General features: G+C 43.8%; 1 protein-coding gene across 2 annotated transcripts in view; it reads right to left on the bottom strand.

Moving 5' to 3' along the window:
- The window catches only part of EEF1AKMT2 (EEF1A lysine methyltransferase 2), a 34,959-nt gene extending 19,445 nt beyond the window's left edge, over positions 1 to 15,514 (bottom strand). The window contains exons 1-3 of one of the 2 annotated variants that reach the window (XM_017858648.1): positions 15,297 to 15,514; positions 13,844 to 13,909; positions 12,909 to 13,027 (exon numbers count right to left, since the gene is read on the bottom strand). In XM_017858648.1, coding sequence (XP_017714137.1) covers positions 12,909 to 12,965 — 57 coding nt within the window. In that variant the 5' untranslated portion in view covers positions 12,966 to 13,027; positions 13,844 to 13,909; positions 15,297 to 15,514. The remainder of the gene's footprint in view (positions 1 to 12,908; positions 13,028 to 13,843; positions 13,910 to 15,296) is intronic. The other variant, XM_017858646.1, reaches the window with a different exon arrangement.
- Between the last annotated feature and the right edge of the window lie 2,596 nt (positions 15,515 to 18,110).

The raw sequence follows: 18,110 nt of genomic DNA, 5'->3' as shown, positions 1-18,110 counted from the left end.
AACATAATTAAAAAACACAATAATTAAGAAATTCAAGGGTAGGCTTGATAGCAGATGAGACACAGCAAAAAATAAAAAAAAAATTAGCAAAGAACAGTCAGAGAAAATATCCCTGTTATACACAGAATGACAAAAGAATGGAAAATTAAAAACAGGAAAGAATATCAAAGACACAATATGGGCCAGGCGTGGTGGCTCACGCTTGTAATCCTAGCACTTTGGGAGGCCAAGGCAGGTGGATCACCTGAGGTCAGGAGTTCGAGACCAGCCTGGCCAACATGGTGAAACCCCGTCTTTACTAAAAATACAAAAATTAGCCAGGCATGGTGGTGGGCACCTGTAATTCCAGCCACTCAGGAGGATGAGGCAGGAGAATCACTTGAACCCAGGAGGCGGAGGTTATAGTGAGTCAAGATCGCGCCATTGCACTCTAGCCTGGGCAACAACAGTGAAACTCTGACTCAAAAAAAAAAAGACAGAATATAGCACAGAATGTAAGATGTAACATGTACACACACACAGTCAGGTGTCATCATGGAGTGTACTTACACAAACATAAATGGTGGAGCCTACTGCACACTTAGGCTACATGGTATGGCTTATTACTCCTAGGCTGCACACCTGTATAGCATTTTCCTGTATCGAATACTGGAGGCAACTGCAGCATAATGGTATTTGTGTATCTAAAGATTTTTTTTTTTTTTTTTTTTAAGACAGGGTCTCAGTCTTGTAACTCAGGCTGGAGTGCAGCAGGATAATCATGGCTTACTGCAGCCTTGCCCCCTGGCTCAATCAAACCTCCCACCTCAGCCTCTCAAGTAGTTGGATAGGCTCATGCCACCACCAGGCCTGGTTAATTTTGTGTTTTGTTTTGTTTTTTTTTTGTAGAGACAGGGTTTCACTACGTTGCCCAAGATGGTCTTGAACTTCTGGGCTCAAGTTATTCACCAGCCTTGGACTCCCAAAGTGCTGGGATTACAGGTGTGAGCCACTGTGCCCAGTCCTAAAGATATCTATACATAGAAAAGGTAAAAACACAATATTATAACCTTATGGGACCACCATTGTATGTGTGGTACACTGTCAACTGAAACATTGTTATGTAGTATATGACTATACATACATATACACACACACAACCCTCTATATCCACAGGGGTTCAAGACCAGACTGGCCAACATAGTAAAACCCCATCTCTACTAAAAACACAAAATCAGCTGGGCGTGGTGGCGGGTGCCTGTAATCCCAGCTACTTGGGAGGCTTAGGCAGGAACCCGGGAGGTGGAGGTTATAGTGAGCTCCTACAATTTTAATACACAGTCCATACACAAACACATACACACACAAACATATATATATATATATACAATCCATATGCAGAATCTGAGAGAAAAGGAAATCAGAACAGGGCAGAAGAAAAAATGGCATATGGCTAAGAATATTCCAATAGTGACAAAGGACTCAAGCCTCAGATTCAAGAAACACTATAAATTCAAGGCAGATGAAAGCAAAGAAAACTCCACCTAGGAACATTATAGTGTATCTGATGAAAAAACCAGAAAAATCAGCCAGGCGTGGTGGCTCATGCCTGTAATCCCAGCACTTTGGGAAGCCAAGGCTAGCGGATCACCTAAGGTCAGGAGTTCAAGACCAGCCTGGCCAACATGGTGAAACCCTGTCTCTACTAAAAAGACAAAAATTAACCAGGTATGGTGGCACATGCCTGTAATCCCAGCTACTCAAGGAGAATCACTTGAACCTCGGAGGCAGAGGCTGCAGTGAGCAGAGATGGTGCATGGCGCTCCAGCCCGGGCAATGGCACGAGACTCCGTCCTAAAAAGAAAAACAAGAAAAACAAAAAAATCTCAAAAACATCCAGGGAGTAGGGATGCAGGATACAAGGAGACAGATTACCTTTAAAAGGACAACAATAAGGCTTACAGCTAACAATAAGTGATAAAGAATGGAAGCCAGAAGACAGTAAAAGAAAAATAGTAACCTAAAACGATACAGCAAAAAACATTCATCAAAAATGTAGGAAAAGTAGCCATCAAAATGTAGCTGATCAATGAAAAGTAGTACGTATAAGAAACGGTCTTCAATGGCTGTTAATATAACAAAAAGATAACAAAATGTTCTATGCCACATATGCAAATATACACCAACACCTAATAAGTTTACTTGCCAAAAAAATAAATCTAATAAAAAATCTCTCAGTCCAGGGTCAGCAATCTTTTTCTTTTTTTTTTATGGCAACAGGATTTCCTTCTGTCACCCAAACTGGAATGTAATGGCGTGATCACAGCTCACTGCTCCCCAGGCTCAAGCGATTCTCCCATCTCAGCCTCCTGAGTAACTGGAACTACCAGCACACACCTCCACACCTGGCTATTTTTCTGTGTCTTTAGTAGACACAGGGTTTCACCATGTTGCCCAGGCTGGTCTCAAATTCTTGAGCTCAAGCAAACCTTCCACCTTGGCCTCCCAAAGTGCTGGGATTACAGGTGTGAGCCACCACTCCCAACCAACAACCATTTTCTATAAAGAAACAGAATAAATATTTTAGGCTTTGCCAGCCATACAGTCTCTGTTATAACCAGTCAACTCTACCAATGCATCACTTAAGCTGCCATAGACAATATGCAAATGAATAAACGTGGCTGTATTCCAACAAATATTTATAAAAACAAGGGAAGTCCAGATTTGACCCACAGACTGTGGTTTGCTGACCCTTAATTTAGATCTAATGTCCAACCTAGAGACAAGACAAAGGGCAGAACACGTTAAATACTACAGAGATGCAATTAGAAAATTCATTGTGAAAAACCATTTGGACAAACGAACTACCTTCTACAAAAAATAAATCATAATAATAAATAAAGAAATAATGCAGAAAAGAATTAAGACATACCAACCAATTGCAATGTGTGGACTTAATAGCAAAATGAAGGTGACAGAGAAAAAAGTCAGTGAACCTGAAGACAGATCAATTAAAATATAACATTTGGCCGACAAAGACAAAAATGACTTTTAAAAAATTGAACAGAGATTCAGGGACCTATGGAGCAATAGAAAAATTGACATTTCATGTGTACAGACTCCCAAAAGGAAAGGAGAAAGACAGCAATACAGGAAAAAAAAAACAGAAAAAACAAAAGCTAGAAATATCGCAAATCTGGCAAAAGGCATAAGCTTACAGATGCAAAAAGTTCAGTGAACAACAAATGGGATAAGCCAAAGAAATCCAAGCGGCAGCACATATCATAAGCAAACTGCAAAAAACAAAAGACAAAGAAAAAAAATCTTAAAAGTATCCAGAAAAAGGATGCATTCATAGGAAAACAAAAATTCAAATGACTGCAGATTCCTCATGAGAAAACATGGAAGTCAGAAACAAGTGACATAACTTATTTTTTGAGACAGAATCTTGCTCTGTCACCAAGCTGGAATGCAGTGGCGCGATCTTGGCTCACTGCAACCCCCGCCTCCCAGGTTCAAGCTATTCCCCTGCCTCCTCAGCCTCCTGAGTAGCTGGGACTACAGGCACGTGCCACCACGCCCGGCTAATTTTTTTGTATTTTAGTTGAGATGGGGTTCCGCCATGTTGGCCAGGACGGTCTCGATCTCCCGACCTCATGATCTGCCCGCCTCAGCCTCCCTAAGTGCTGGGATTACAGGCATGAGCCACTGCACCCGGCCCGTAACATTTTTAAAGTACTGAAATAAACAGCTAGCTCAGAATTCTATATTCAGGCTGGCTGTGGTGGCTCACGCTTGTTATTCCAGCACTTTGGAAGGCCGAGGCAGGCAGATTATCCGAGATCAGGAATTCAAGACCAACCTGGCCGACATGGTAAAACCCCATCTCTACTAAAAATACAAAAATTTGCTGGGCATGGTGGTAGACACCTATAATCCCAGCTACTCAGGAGGCAGAGGCAGAAAAATCGCTTGAACCCAGGAGGTGAAGGTTGCAGTGAGCTGAGATTGTGCCACTGCACTCCAGCCTGGGTGACAGAGTAAGACTGTGTCTCAAAAAAAAAAAAAAAAAAAATTATATATCCAGAAAAAAAAAAAAAAAAAAAACTCCTTAGGAATGAAGGTGAAATAAAGCTATTCTCAGGTAAAGGAAAACTAAAAAAATTTATTGCGAGAAAACTCTCTCTAAAATAATTTCCAAGAAGAGTTTCTCAGACAGAAAGAAAAATAAAGCTCAGAAGATCCAGAATACAAAGGTGAAATAAGTATCTAGGTGAATATAATTAAATATTCTTAGCCTAGTGCATTCCTTACAATGCTTGAAAAACATCATAATATTATCTAATGGAATTTTCAACATAAAGGTAATATTAAAGGCAATTACAACATAAAGGGGAAAGATCAAGAACCCAACATAATAAGGTTTTCACATTCCACTTATAGTGGTAAAATACTGATTCCAAGGAGATTTTGACAACTATATATATTGTAATCCACACAGGAAATACTAGAAAAGCCGTATCAAGAGACACAGTCAACTGCTTAAAGCAACCACTAAAACAGGCATATGCAAAGAGATACATTCAAAAAGATACACATAAATTAAAATGAAATACTAACAAATGTTCAAATAAACCAACACCAGCAGGAAAGGAAAAAGAGAAGAATAAAAAACAGAGGTTAGGCCGGGCGCAGTGGCTCAAGCCTGTAATCCCAGCACAAAGGGAGGCTGGGGGGGGGGGGGGGGGGGGGGGGGGCGCGCATCACCTGAGGTCAAGAGTTCAAGACCAGCCTGGACAACAGGGCAAAACCCCATCTCTATTAAAAATACAAAAATTAGCTGTGCGTGGTTGTGGGTACCTGTAATCCCAGCTACTCAGGAGGCTGAGGCAGGAGAATCGCTTGAACCCGGGAGGTGGAGGTTGCAGTGAGCCGAGATCCCCCCATTGCACTCCAGCCTGGGCAACAAGAGTGAAACTCTGTCTCAAAAAAAAAGAAAAACAGGTAAAAAAGAGAAAACAATAAAATGCAGACCTAAATCCAAACACATCAATAATCACATTATACATAAATGTTCTAAATACACCAGTTAAAGGTTAGAGATTGTTAGGATAAAAATAAGTACCAACTATATGCTGGCTACAAGAAACTCACTTCAAATATAATAAGTTAAGTTAAAAGTAAAAGGATGGAAAACGATACAACATGTAAAAACTAAACAAAAAGGGGTTGAACATCAAGTCCACTAGGATGGCTATAATTTAAAAGATAGATAATAAAAGTATTGGTGAGAACATAGAGAAAACAATTTTTTTTTTTTTTTGAGACAGAGTCTCACTCTGTCTCCCAGGCTGGAGTGCAGTGGTGCCATCTTGGCTCGCTGCAACCTCCACCTCCCAGGTTCAAGCAATTCTCCCACCTCAGCCTCCTGATTAGCTGTGACTACTCAGGCACACACCACCACATCTGGCTAATTTTTCTATTTTTTGGTAGAGACAGGGTTTCACCATGATGGCCAGGCTGTTCTCGAACTGCTGACCTCAAGTGATTCACTGGCCTTGGTCTCCCAAAGTGCTGGGATTGCAGGCATAAGCCATTGTGCCCAGCCAAGAATATGGAGGAATTTAAACTCTCATGTATTGCTGATGGAAATTTAAAATTGTGCAGCCACTGTGGAAAATGGTCTAGCAGTTCCTTAAAAGGTTAAACTTAGAGTATGCTTAACTGGCGTATGACCCAACAATTTCCCTCTTAAGTGAAATTTCACCCAAGAGAAGTGAAAACATATGTACACACAAAAACTTACACATGAATTTTCCTTTTTTGTTTTTGGAGACAAGGTCTCTGTCACCTAGGCTGGAGTGCAGTGGCATAATCATGGCTCACTGCAGCCTTGACCTTCCCAGGCTCAGATGATCCTCCCACTCCAGTCTCCTAAGTAGCCAGGACTACGGATGCACTTGCCACCAACCAAACCTGGCTAAATTTTTTTACTTTTTTTTTTTTTTTGAGACAGAGTTTCACTCTAGTTACCCAGGTTGGAGTGCAATGGCGCGATCTCGGCTCACCGCAACCTCCACCTCCCAGGTTCAAGTGATTCTCCTGCTTCAGCCTCCCGAGTAGCTGGGATTACAGGCATGCACCACCATGCCCAACTAATTTTGTATTTTTAGCAGAGACGTGGTTTCTCCACGTTGGTCAGGCTGGTCTTGAACTCCCGACCTCAGGATCTGCCCACCTCGGTCTCCCAAAAAGCTGGGATTACAGGTGTGAGCCACCATACCTGGCGATACATACATTTTTCAAGCTCACATGAAACATTCACCAAGACACACTGTATCTTGGGTCATAAAACAAACCTTAACAAATTTGAAAGGACTGAAATCATACAAATCATACAAGGCATGTTATCTGACTATAACCGAATTAGACTATAAATCTGTACAAAAAACATAACAGAAAAATCCCCAAAACATGGAAATTAAACAAATTTCTAAATAACTAATGGATAAAAGAAAACAAAATTAGAAAAATCAGAAAACATTTTGGAATGAATAAAATACAACAAATAAACAACTTAAAAAACAATCCAGGTGAGGTGTAGAACATTTTTTTTAAAATACAATATATAAAATTTGTGGGATGCAGCAGTGCTTACTGATAAATTCATAGCATTCATAGCATTAAATAATTTCATTAGAAAAGTCTCAAATCAATAACCTAAGCTTCCACCTTAACAAGGTAAAAAAAGGAACAAAGTAAATTCAAGAAGAAAAAAAAAAGAACAGAACTCAATGAAATTAAAAACATAAAAATAGGCCGGGCAGGGACAACATGGTGAAACGCTGTCTCTACTAAAAATACAAAAATTAGCAAGGCATGGTGGCACACACCTATAATCTCAGCTACTCAGGAGGCTGAGGCAGGAGAATTCCTTGAACCCCAAAGGCAGAGGTTGAAGTAAGCCTCTGCTCACTTCAGGCCACTGCTCTCCAGCCTGGAAGACAGAGCAAGATTCCAACTTAAAAAAAAAAAAGGTCTAAATGTAAAAGGTAGGCTGGGCGCGGTGGCTCACCCCTGTACTCCCAGCACTTTGGGAGGCCAAGGTGGGCAGATAACGAGATCAGGAGTTTTAGACCATCCTGGCCAACGTGGGGAAACTCCATCTCCACTAAAAATACAAAAATTAGACGGGCATGGTGGTGTGCTCCTGTAGTCCCAGCTACTCCGGAGGCTGAGGCAGAAGAATCGCTTGAACCAAGGAGGCGGAGGTTGCAGTGAGCCAAGATCATGCCGCTGCACTCGAGCCTGGGTGACACAGCAAGACTCCATCTCAAAAAAAAAAAAAAGAATGTAAAAGGTAAAATGTTAAAACTTTAAACAAAAACACAGGAGTTATAAGTGACTCTGGGTTAGGCAGAGTCCTTTAATATGACAACAAAAGCAGGATCCAAAAAAGGAAAAAATTAATTGGACTTCATCAAAATTAAGAACTTCTGCTCTTTAGAAGATACTGTTAAGCAAATGAAAAGATAAGCCAAAGAACAGAAGAAAACATCTGCAAATCCTGTACCTGGTGAAGAACTTATATCCAGAACACATTAAAAATTGTCAAAACTTAGTAAGTAAACAACCCAATTTAAAAATGGGCAAAAGATCTGAACAGACATTTTACTAAACAAGATAAACAGGCCGGGCATGGTGGCTTACACTTGTAATCCCAGCACTTTGGGAGGCCAAGGTGGGTAGATCACCTGAGGTCAGGAGTTCGAGACCAGCCTAGCCAACATGGTAAAACCTGTGTTTACTAAAAATACAAAAAAATTAGCCGAACGTGCTGGCGCACGTAATCCCAGCTACTTAGGAGGCTAAAGCACAAGAATCACTTGAACCCGGGAGGTGAAGGTTGCAGTGAGCCAAGATCATCCCACTGTACTCTAACCTGGGCAACAGAGCGAGACTCCATCTTAAAAAAAGATATACAGGTGGCAAATAAGCACATGAAAAGGTGCCCAACATCATTACTCATTAGAGAAATGCAAATTAAAACCGTAAGAAGCTACTACAGTTAATATCAAAAACAGCCTACTATCTGATGATAGAAGTGACAGCAGTGGTCACCTTTAGAAGGGAAGGAGTGGGAGAGGCCACAAGGAGGCTTCTATGGTACTAGAAATGTCTTATTTTTTTTAGTAGCGTTGGTGAATAACCCAAGGGGTTCATTTTGTACCACTTATGCTCACCTTTCTACATAAACTACACTTCAATTAAGAAGTTCAGGCCAGGCAGAGTTGCTCACACCTGTAATACTAGCACTCCAGGAGGCCAAGGCAGGCAGATGGATCACCTGAGGTCAGGAGTTTGAGAACAGCTGGCCAACATGGCAGAACCCCATCTCTACTAAAAATATAAAAATTAGCCAGGCATGGTATATGCCTGTAATCCCAGCTACTCAGGAGGCTGAGGCAGGAAAATCGCTTGAACCCAGGAGGCAGAGGCTGTAGTCAGCCAAGATGGCACCACTGCACTCCAGCCTGGGTGACAGAGCAAGATTCTGTCTCAAAAAAGAAAAAGAAAAGGAAAAGAAAAATTCACCTCAAAAAAGAAAGACTTCCCAAAAACGACCCTTCATCTAGGTGGTTTCACCAGTGAATTCTAACAAACATTTAAGGAAGAAGTAACACTTTTTTTTTTTTTTTTTTTTTGAGACAGAGCCTCCCTCTATCACCCAGGCTGGAGTGCAGTGGTACAATCTCGGCTCACTGCAAGCTCGGCCTCCCGGCTTCAAGCCATTCTCCTGCCTCAGTCTCCCGAGTAGTTGGGACTACAGGCGCCTGCCACCACACCCGGCTAATTTTATGTATTTTTAGTAGAGACAGGGTTTCACTGTGTTAGCCAGGATGGTCTTGATCTCCTGACCTCATGATCCGCCCACCTCGGCCTCCCAAAGTTCTGAGATTACAGGCATGAGCCACTGCGCCCAACGAGTAACACCATTCTTAAAATTTCAAAAAATAGAATTTCAACTAATGATACCAGCATAACTTGACAACAGAACTTGACAATAGCATCAGAAGAAAATTACAGGACAATCTCCATCAGGAGAGAGCTGCAAAAATCCTAAACAAAATATTAAACTGAATCTAGTGGCATATATAAGTTTGGTTTATTCCAGAAATACACTTAACATTTGAAAATGGGCCAACATAATTTATCAACATTAATAGACTGTAAGAGAAAAATTACTTGATTATCTTGATAACAGGAAAAACATTTGACAAACAACAAGATTCATAAGAAACACACACACAGCCAAGTGTGGTGTTGGGTGCCTATAATCCCACCTACTTGGGAAGCCAAGGCAGGAGAATTGCTTGAGCCCAAGTGTTCAAGGCTGCAGGGAGTTGTAATCACACCACAGCACTCCAGCCCAGGAGACAGAGTGAGGTTCCATCTCCAAATTAAAAAAGAAAAAAGAAACCAGCCAGGTGTGGTGGCTCACACCTGTAATCCTAGCACTTTGGGAGGCCAAGGCAGGCAGATCACCTGAGCTCAGCAGTTCGAGACCAGCCTAGGTAACATGACGAAATCCCATTTCAACTAAAAATACAAAAAATTAGCTGGGTGTGGTGGTGCACACCTGTAATCCCAGCTACTGGGGAGGCTGAGGCACGAGAATCACTTGAACCTGGGAGGTGGAACTTGCAGTGAGCCAAGACTGTACCACTGCACTCCAGCCTGGGTGACAGAGTGAGACTCAGTCTCAAAAAAAAAAAAAACAAGAAACACACATACATACATACATATATACATACACACACACACACACACACCCCTCTCTTAGCAAAGCAGGAATAGCTTCTTTAATCTGATATGGAGTTATCTACAAAACAAACAGCTAACATCACACCTAAGACTGAAATACTGAAAGCATTTTCTGAAAGGGAAAAGACAAGGTTGGTGGCCGGGCGCGGTGGCTCAAGCCTGTAGTCCCAGCACTTTGGGAGGCCGAGACGGGCGGATCACGAGCTCAGGAGATCGAGACCATCCTGGTAACATGGTGAAACCCCGTTTCTACTAAAAAATATATACAAAAAACTAGCCGGGCAAGGTGGCGGGCGCCTGTAGTCCCAGCTACTCGGGAGGCTGAGGCAGGAGAATGGCGTAAACCCGGGAGGCAGAGCTTGCAGTGAGCTGAGATCCGGCCACTGCACTCCAGCCCAGGTGACAGAACGAGACTCCGTCTCAAAAAAAAAAAAAAGACAAGGACGTCTTCTATCACCACTTCTTTTCAACATTCTACTGCAGGTCCTAGACAATGTAATAAGGGGAAAATTTATAAAGGATTGGGAAGAAAAAAATAAAATTGCCACTATTCATTGTGTATATAAGTGAAGAAAGCCTAAAAGAATCTACAAACTGGCCGGGCACGGTGGCTCACACCTGTAATCCTAGCACTCTGGGAGGCCAGGGCAGGCAGATCACTTGAGGTCAGGAGTTCAAGACCAGCCTGGCCAACAGGGTGAAACCCTGTCTCTACTAAAAATACAAAAAAATTAGCTGGACATGGTGGTATGCGCCTGTAGTCCCAGCTACTTGGGAGGCTGAGAGGCAGGAGAATTGCTTGAACCCAGGAGGCAGAGGTGGCAGTGAGTCAAGATGGCACCACTGCACTCCAGCCTGGGCTACAGAGTGAAACTCCATTTCAAAAAAAAAAGAAAGAAAAAAATCTATAGGCTATTAATCTTGAAGGATAAATCATTAGCCTCTACCAGTAAACTTTTAAAACTCAAAAGAACCTATGTAAGTAAACAAATAATAAATGAAACTGATATCATTGTACAAAGGAATCTTTTTTTTTTTTTTTGAGATGGAGTCTCACTCTGTTGCCCAGGCTGATCTCCGCTCACTGCAAACTCTGCCTCCCAGGTTCACACCATTCACCTGCCTCAGCCTCCCGAGTAGCTGAGAAAACAGGTGCCCGCCACCACTCCCAGTTAATTTTTTGTATTTTTAGTAGAGATGGGGTTTCACCATGTTAGCCAGGATGGTTTCAATCTCCTGACCTCGTGATCCACCTGTCTCAGCCTCCCAAAGTGCTCGGATAACAGACATGAGCCACCGTGCCCAGACACAAAGGAATCTTATACAGCAATAAAAATGAACTACATAGCCAGATATAATGGCGTGTGCCTGTAATTCAAGCTACTCAGGAGGCTGAGGCACGAGAACTGCTTGAACCCAGGTGGTGAAGGTTGCCGTGAGCCAGGATCGTGCCACTGCACTCCAGCCTGGGCGATAACAGCCAAAACTCCGTCTCCAAAAAAAAAAAAACCTGAAAGACACCAGAAATAGCACATCCTAAAGAGTTTCATTTATACCTTCAAAGGTATAAGTGAAAACAGGCAAATTAATCTGATGTTAAAACTCATCTTTGGTTCATGATTGGTAGATAGTGGTTACTTTTAAAAAGGAAGGAGGGCCAGTCTGGGCAACAGAGTGAGACCTTGTCTCTACAAAAAAAATCAAAAAATGAGAAGACAGGATCACTTGAGCCTGAGGGGTTGAGGCTACAATGCGCCATGATCACACCAGTGCACTCCTACCTGGGTGACAAAGTGAGACCCTACCTAAAAAAAAAAAAAAGGAAGGACGGAGTAATAATTGGTAGGGAGTTCAAGGGGAATTTCTAGAGTTCTGTAATATTTTACATCTTGACCAGGTGATTGTTAACGTGAATGTATTCACTTTCTGATAATTCACTTAGCTGTACACTTCTGATTTGTGCACTTTAATGTATACATACTATATCTCAATGTTTCAAAAAGGGTTATTTCAAGTATTTCTAATCATATTCCACTACTAAAAACACTTTAACAATTCCCCATAGCCTAAATGCAAAATCGAAGCTCTTAAGCATGGCAAAGCATAATATGGTTCCCATCTTTAACTTAATCCTCATGTCTGTCCATCCCCACGGATACTTTGTATTTCAATTTGTCACATTATTTACAGGCCCAGAACATAAAATACTGCTTCAGCCTTCATGCCTTTAGATAATATTTCCATTAGTTGAAATTTTCTCCCTCTTTACACTCCACTAGGTCACCATACTGTCCTTGAAATTTCCACCCAACTTGGATATTAACTCCTCCAAGATGCTTCCCTATCCTTCCACTCCAAAATTAATCACCCTCTTTTCTATATTCAGTGTATTACTGCATGCATCAAGTGATAGCACAACTGTCTATGTCAGTACATACTCTATTGTAATGTAAACAATTCAAGCACAAAGTCTAAATTTTCATGTTGCCAATGCCAAACATGAAGGCTTGGCACGTGGTGGTTACTCAACAAATTTCACTCTTATGTTTATTTCTGTACTAATTAAGACTGTAAAACTATCTAGGATGAAACCTAAGTCTTCTAATTCCTCCATAGCACACAGCATAGCAAGAGCACACTATAGGCATACAACAGTGATGGTTTAGCTAGCAGTGGAATGTTTACCAAAACACAGTTTCACGGACAAAATGCGCTTTTCAAACCACATGCTCACCTAAGATATGTATGTCGTACTGGAATGGCAGAAGGTCATATTTATATATATATTNCACACATATATTTCCAGAGTTTTGAGCTACAAGAAACCAATAGCAATCACCTAGTTACAACTCTTAGGGAAGAACTGAAGCCTAGAAAAATTAAGTGGCTTGCTCAAGAATAAGCTATAGCCAGAAGCGTCAAGACTAGGACTCAGACTACCTAGGTTCTCTCACAATCCATGTAGCCTCCCTTTTGTACTATGTGACTTCTCAAAGTATGACTGCTTTACTATTTTATATTTAGATGGTTAATATCCACAATTGCAGGGCTTTTAAAAATTTTCATTTTAAAATTTGTCTCTAACAAACAAATACTAAAAGTACCAACAAGTTCAACCAGGAAAACACCATTTCCAGTTCCAATATCAAGCACTGAAGCATCCAATGGAATCTTGTGTTTCTGCATCCACCTTATTAGTCGATTCATACTCTCTTCTCCAAACCTGTTAGAGAGAATCAGTCAAATAACTGAGGGGTACAGAGCAAAAGTCACCACTATATTCCATTTAAGCTATTTATACCATATGCTCAAACTCTTATTTGAAAGTGAAAACATCCGTGACTGCTTAAGCTTTGTCTCTACTGTAATTTAGAAGAAACCACCTCCAGGAATACAACAGAATAGACAAGGTCAGTATGTTACTAACATTTCTCTGTATCAGCATTAACACTTGTAGGTGTTGGGGGCTCAAAATTTTATTGTTTATTGAAAAAGGACAACTACAGAGTGAAATGTTGTCATCAAATGTAAATGTGAGATTTTAAAAGAGGGCTCACACCCATTCTCCCAACACTTTGGAAGTCCACAGTGGGAGGACTGCTTGAGGCCAGGAGTCTGAGACCAGCCTGGGTAACACAGTGAGACCCTCTCTCTACAAAAAAGAAAATTTGCTGGGCATGGTGGCACGTAGTTATAGTCACAGCTACCCAGGAGGCTGTGGCAGGAAGATCACTTGGGCCCAGGAGGTACAGGTTGTAGTGAGCTATGATGATCATGCCACTGTACTCCAGCCTGGATGACAGTATGATACCCTACCTCTCTAAAAAAAAAAATAAATAAAAAAAAAGTAAAAAATAAAAAATAATAAAAGAAGAGACATACTTTAAATCTACCCACTAAAGTCAGACTTAATCCAGGGTTCCCAGGATTTTTAGGCTTTCTTTAGGTATAAGCACTTGAATATATACATATTTTTTTAAACACACACACATATACATACAATCTTCTAGATTATAACTTGATTCTTTTCCTAACTCACCAGATTTCACCTGTATCTCCAAATTCTCGGAAAGTTTGCAGTTCTCTCTCATAGACAGCATCCCAACTATGTAAACAATGAAATGCAAAGCGAGACTTTTGAATTAAACTGTATTATGAATTAAATGTATGTTTCTAATACATTGCAGAGCTATTTATGACAGAGGTTTAAAACATCACTAGTGTTATTAATAAGTACACATAGTTCAATCTTTTAACATCCTTGAGTTAAAAGAATGAAATACGTGGGCAAGCAGAATACATTTATACTGTACATGTAAAGCATTTAGGACAGTATCTGATGCACAACAATAAGTTTTAGCCTAAAAAAACACAGACATTTGTCCACGTATCCCTAAGTCCCTGACCCAAGTTCAAAACTTGATGAAACAAGCACATCTGGTCTCAAGCGTGCAGGCACACAGTCTCTTCCCCGTGCTATTTGTCTCTGCCTATTCCAGTCTTCTAGCCCTCCGTTTAAATTTTCTCTGAACGCTTTTCTTTCGTTTTTGGGACGGTGTTTCGCTCTGTCGCCAGGCTGGAGCGCAGTGGCGCGATCTCCGCTCACTGCAAGCTCCGCCTCCCGGGTTCAAGCGATTCTCCTGCCTCAGCCTCCCGAGTAGCTGGGACTACAGGCGTGCGCCACCACACCCGGCTTATTTTTGTATTTTTAGTAGAGACGGAGTTTCACCATGTTGGTCATGGCTAGTCTCGATCTCCTGACCTCGTGATCCGCCCGCCTCGGCCTCTCAAAGTGCTGGGATTACAGGCGTGAGCCACCGCGCCCGGTCCTCCGGATCCTTTTCATTTGCCTTGTCTTTTCCTACAATGATTCTCTAGAATCCCTGCTCCCTCTCATCCCGCCGATTTACCTCTCCCCAGCGTTCCCTGCAGTCATTGATCCACCCACATTAATTCATTTAATAATTCCTGAGCGTCTGTTTTACGTCAGATGGCTTTCTCTCACCCCATGATCCCCCACTATCTTCCTCGCTCCCGCCTCGGGCCATCAGCTATTCCCACCCCACTTCTAGATCCCACATCTCTCCCCTCCTACCCTTAGCCTTTTCAGCTCCCAGGCCCAGCACTTCTCCTTCGGTCTCTCACTCTCGCCGACCAGCCCTATTCGCCAGCCTCGCCCTCTCCCCCTTTCCCCCAAGCCTGGGCCTCAGGTTCGAGACTCTCAGAAGGCCTCCCAGGAGCTTCAAAGCCTGTCCCGCATCCACAAGCCCCTTGGGCTCCAATCGCTTGAAACGTGGGTTAACCGCGCAGGGCGACCCCTAGAGATTCCACTCTTTCAAATCCCCCTGAGACCCCCGCCAGGTGGCCCTGCTCCCGTCATGCTCCCGAGGGTCTCCCTGTCCCCGAGCCTCGGGTCTCTACCCCGCCGTCCCCTTCTCGGGGCCCAGGCAGGGCGGCACGGCTCATCCTCCCCTGCCCAGCGTCACACTCACTGCTCGCGGGTCCCCAGGGCCGACGGGACGAAACCGTCCTCCCCGGGACTGCCCTTGTCCGACAGCGCAGCCACCTCAGCGCCACTGCCGCCGTCAGCATCCAAGCTCATCTCGCTCCACGTCCTGGACGGCCGTTGGCTCCGCCATAGAGACGGGGCACAGGCAGAGCGGACAAGCGGGCCGGCGCCTCTAGGCGGCGGGAGGCCGCCCTCTCGACTGCTCCATCCCCCCGCGCTGGGGCTGGGCTGGGGACGCGAAGCCCTCCGGGCTGTACCCGGCCTCCAGGCGCCGGCGCGGACCGTGGGCTCTCCCCAAAGGGTTAGTGGTACCCCCTTCGTCGAGGTCCAAGCGCGGCTGTATTTGGGGACTGCTGTTTGTGAGGGACCATTAGAGGTATTGCATTTTGGTAAAAGGCTAGCTTCCGTACCGTGGACACCTAAAGCCGACGCCGCTCTACCCAAACGCAGAAATCAGCTCACCTCTGCACCGTGTGCGCCCGTCTGCGAAGCGGATGAGAGCGTCCATCCAGTTATTTGGCTCCTCGACAAGAGGCCAACTTCGTTTCTGGCTGAGATTCTGACTTCAAAATTGCGTTCTGGCCTCTTGTGATTTGATGTCACCGGTAAACGGTGGAAATTTATGTCCAGGGAAGGGAATGCCCTGCAACTCCCCACAATATGCCAAACACGGCGATCAGTGTGGTGTGAAAGAAAGACTGCTAAGTGAGAGGATGCCTGGCCTCGACCCAGGCACCTGGCCTTGTCTAAGTGTTTTGGGGTTTTTTCGGGTTTTTTGTTTGTTTGTTTGTTTGAGACGAAGTTTCGCTCTTGTCCCCCGGGCTGGAGTGCAATGCAATGGCGCCATCTCAGCTCACCGCAACCTCCGCCTCCCGAGTTCAAGCGATTCTCCTGCCTCAACTTCCCGAGTAGCTGGGATTACAGGCGTGCGCCACCACACCTGGCTAATTTTGTATTTTTAGTAGAGATGGGGTTTCTCCATACTGGTCAGGCTGCTCTCTCCAAGTCCCGACCTCAAGTGATCCGCCCGCCTCGGCCATCTTGGCCATCCCAAAGTGCAGGGATTACAGGTGTGAGCCACCGCGCTTGGCCTCTCGCCTCAATCTGAACCTCTGTGTGTTCTCTCCCTGTACCATGTTAAAACTAGGCGGTGACTTTGTTCCACAAGACTGCTCCCAACCCGCGAACCGGAGATTGCATCTGCCTCTAGGTCTGACTGCCATTGGTAGATCTGCAGTATAATACGAGAGATCTTATGGGCCAAAGTCTGGGGTATTTTCTGTAGTAGCTATGAAATACTGTTGGTCCAATGTCCTAGGAAAGGCCCCCAAAGACCCCTAGCGAGACTGCCTTCCAACCAAAAAGCATTGTTTGCTAAGCCACGTTTCTGTTGGCTTGGCAGACAGAAGCGCAGTAGCAAGTCCCTAAAGATAAAACAGCGTTAGAAATCCTTCCTAGGATCGAAAGCGCATCTCCTATACATGGTGTTCTGAGATCTTCAGGCAGCCACTAGTAATAGGGTAAGGTAAAAGGCACATGGGAGGGCAGACGCGGTGACTCACACCTGTAATCCCAGCACTTTGGGAGGCCGAGGCGGGCAGATCACGAGATCAGGAGATAGAGACCATCCTGGCCAACACGGTGGAACCCTGTCTCTACTAAAATACAAAAAATTAGCCAGGCATGGTGGCGGGTGACTGTAGTCCCAGCTACTCGGGAGGCTGAGGCAGGGGAATCACTTGAACCCGGGAGATGGAGATTGCAGTGAGCGGAGATCGCGCCACTGCACTCTAGCCTGGCGACAGAGTGAGACTCTGTATTAAAAAAAAAAAAAAGGGAAATGGAAATCCATGTGCATAGTGATTAAACAAAAGGCCGGGCACAGTGACTCAAACCTGTAATCCCAGAACTTTGGGAAGCTGACGCAGGCAGATTACCTGAGGTCAGGAGTTCGAGACCAGCCTGCCCAACATGGCGAAACCCCATCTCTACTAAAAAGCCAAAAATTGGCCGGGCGCGGTGGCTCCAGCCTGTAATCCCAGCACTTTGGGAGGCCGAGACGGGCGGATCACGAGGTCAGGAGATCGAGACCATCCTGGCTAACACGGTGAAACCCCGTCTCTACCAAAAAATACAAAAACAAAAACTAGCCGGGCGAGGTGGCGGGCACCTGTAGTCCCAGCTACTCGGGAGGCTGAGGCAGGAGAATGGCGTAAACCCGGGAGGCGGAGCTTGCAGTGAGCTGAGATCCGGCCACTGCACTCCAGCCTGGGCGACAGAGCAAGACTCTGTCTCAAAAAAATAAAATAAAATAAATAGCTTCTGAAGGACTATGCAAAGCAAACTTATAAAGATATGTGTATTTTTGGGGGAAAAAAAGTGCTCCTGGTGACTCTGATTGTGCTCATAAATATTTATTTAAATGAATGGATGCCCAATCCCCTAAACTCCACAGTGGAGAACCTCTGGGAGCATATTCAAATTCTATTGCCAAGCTCTGCTTACTTGCCCTAATTTCCAATTAACTTGAGCATGTCCAGAGGGTACATAGTACTATACTTTTAGACCTTCTACGACTCACGAGACAGATATTTCATGTCCTGGTAGGTCCCTGGCTCTGTAAGGGCTTGCCTGCACTAGCCCCGAGCAAGGTTACACACAGGTATTTGTGGGTGGCCCCACCGTTTTTTCCATAGCCAGTTAAAGGGGAAGGCCCAACAAAAATCTAGTCTCATTTTGAGAAGTAACAGAAGTGAAGTTGGTTTTGTTCTTTTCTCTCTTTTTTTTTTTTTTTTTT

Source organism: Rhinopithecus bieti, unplaced genomic scaffold (assembly GCF_001698545.2).
Source record: "Rhinopithecus bieti isolate Rb0 unplaced genomic scaffold, ASM169854v2 scaffold_42745, whole genome shotgun sequence".
Classification (NCBI taxonomy): Eukaryota; Metazoa; Chordata; class Mammalia; order Primates; family Cercopithecidae; genus Rhinopithecus; species Rhinopithecus bieti.
Note: the sequence above shows the minus strand (reverse complement) of the source record. Positions and strands in the feature narration are given on the sequence as shown.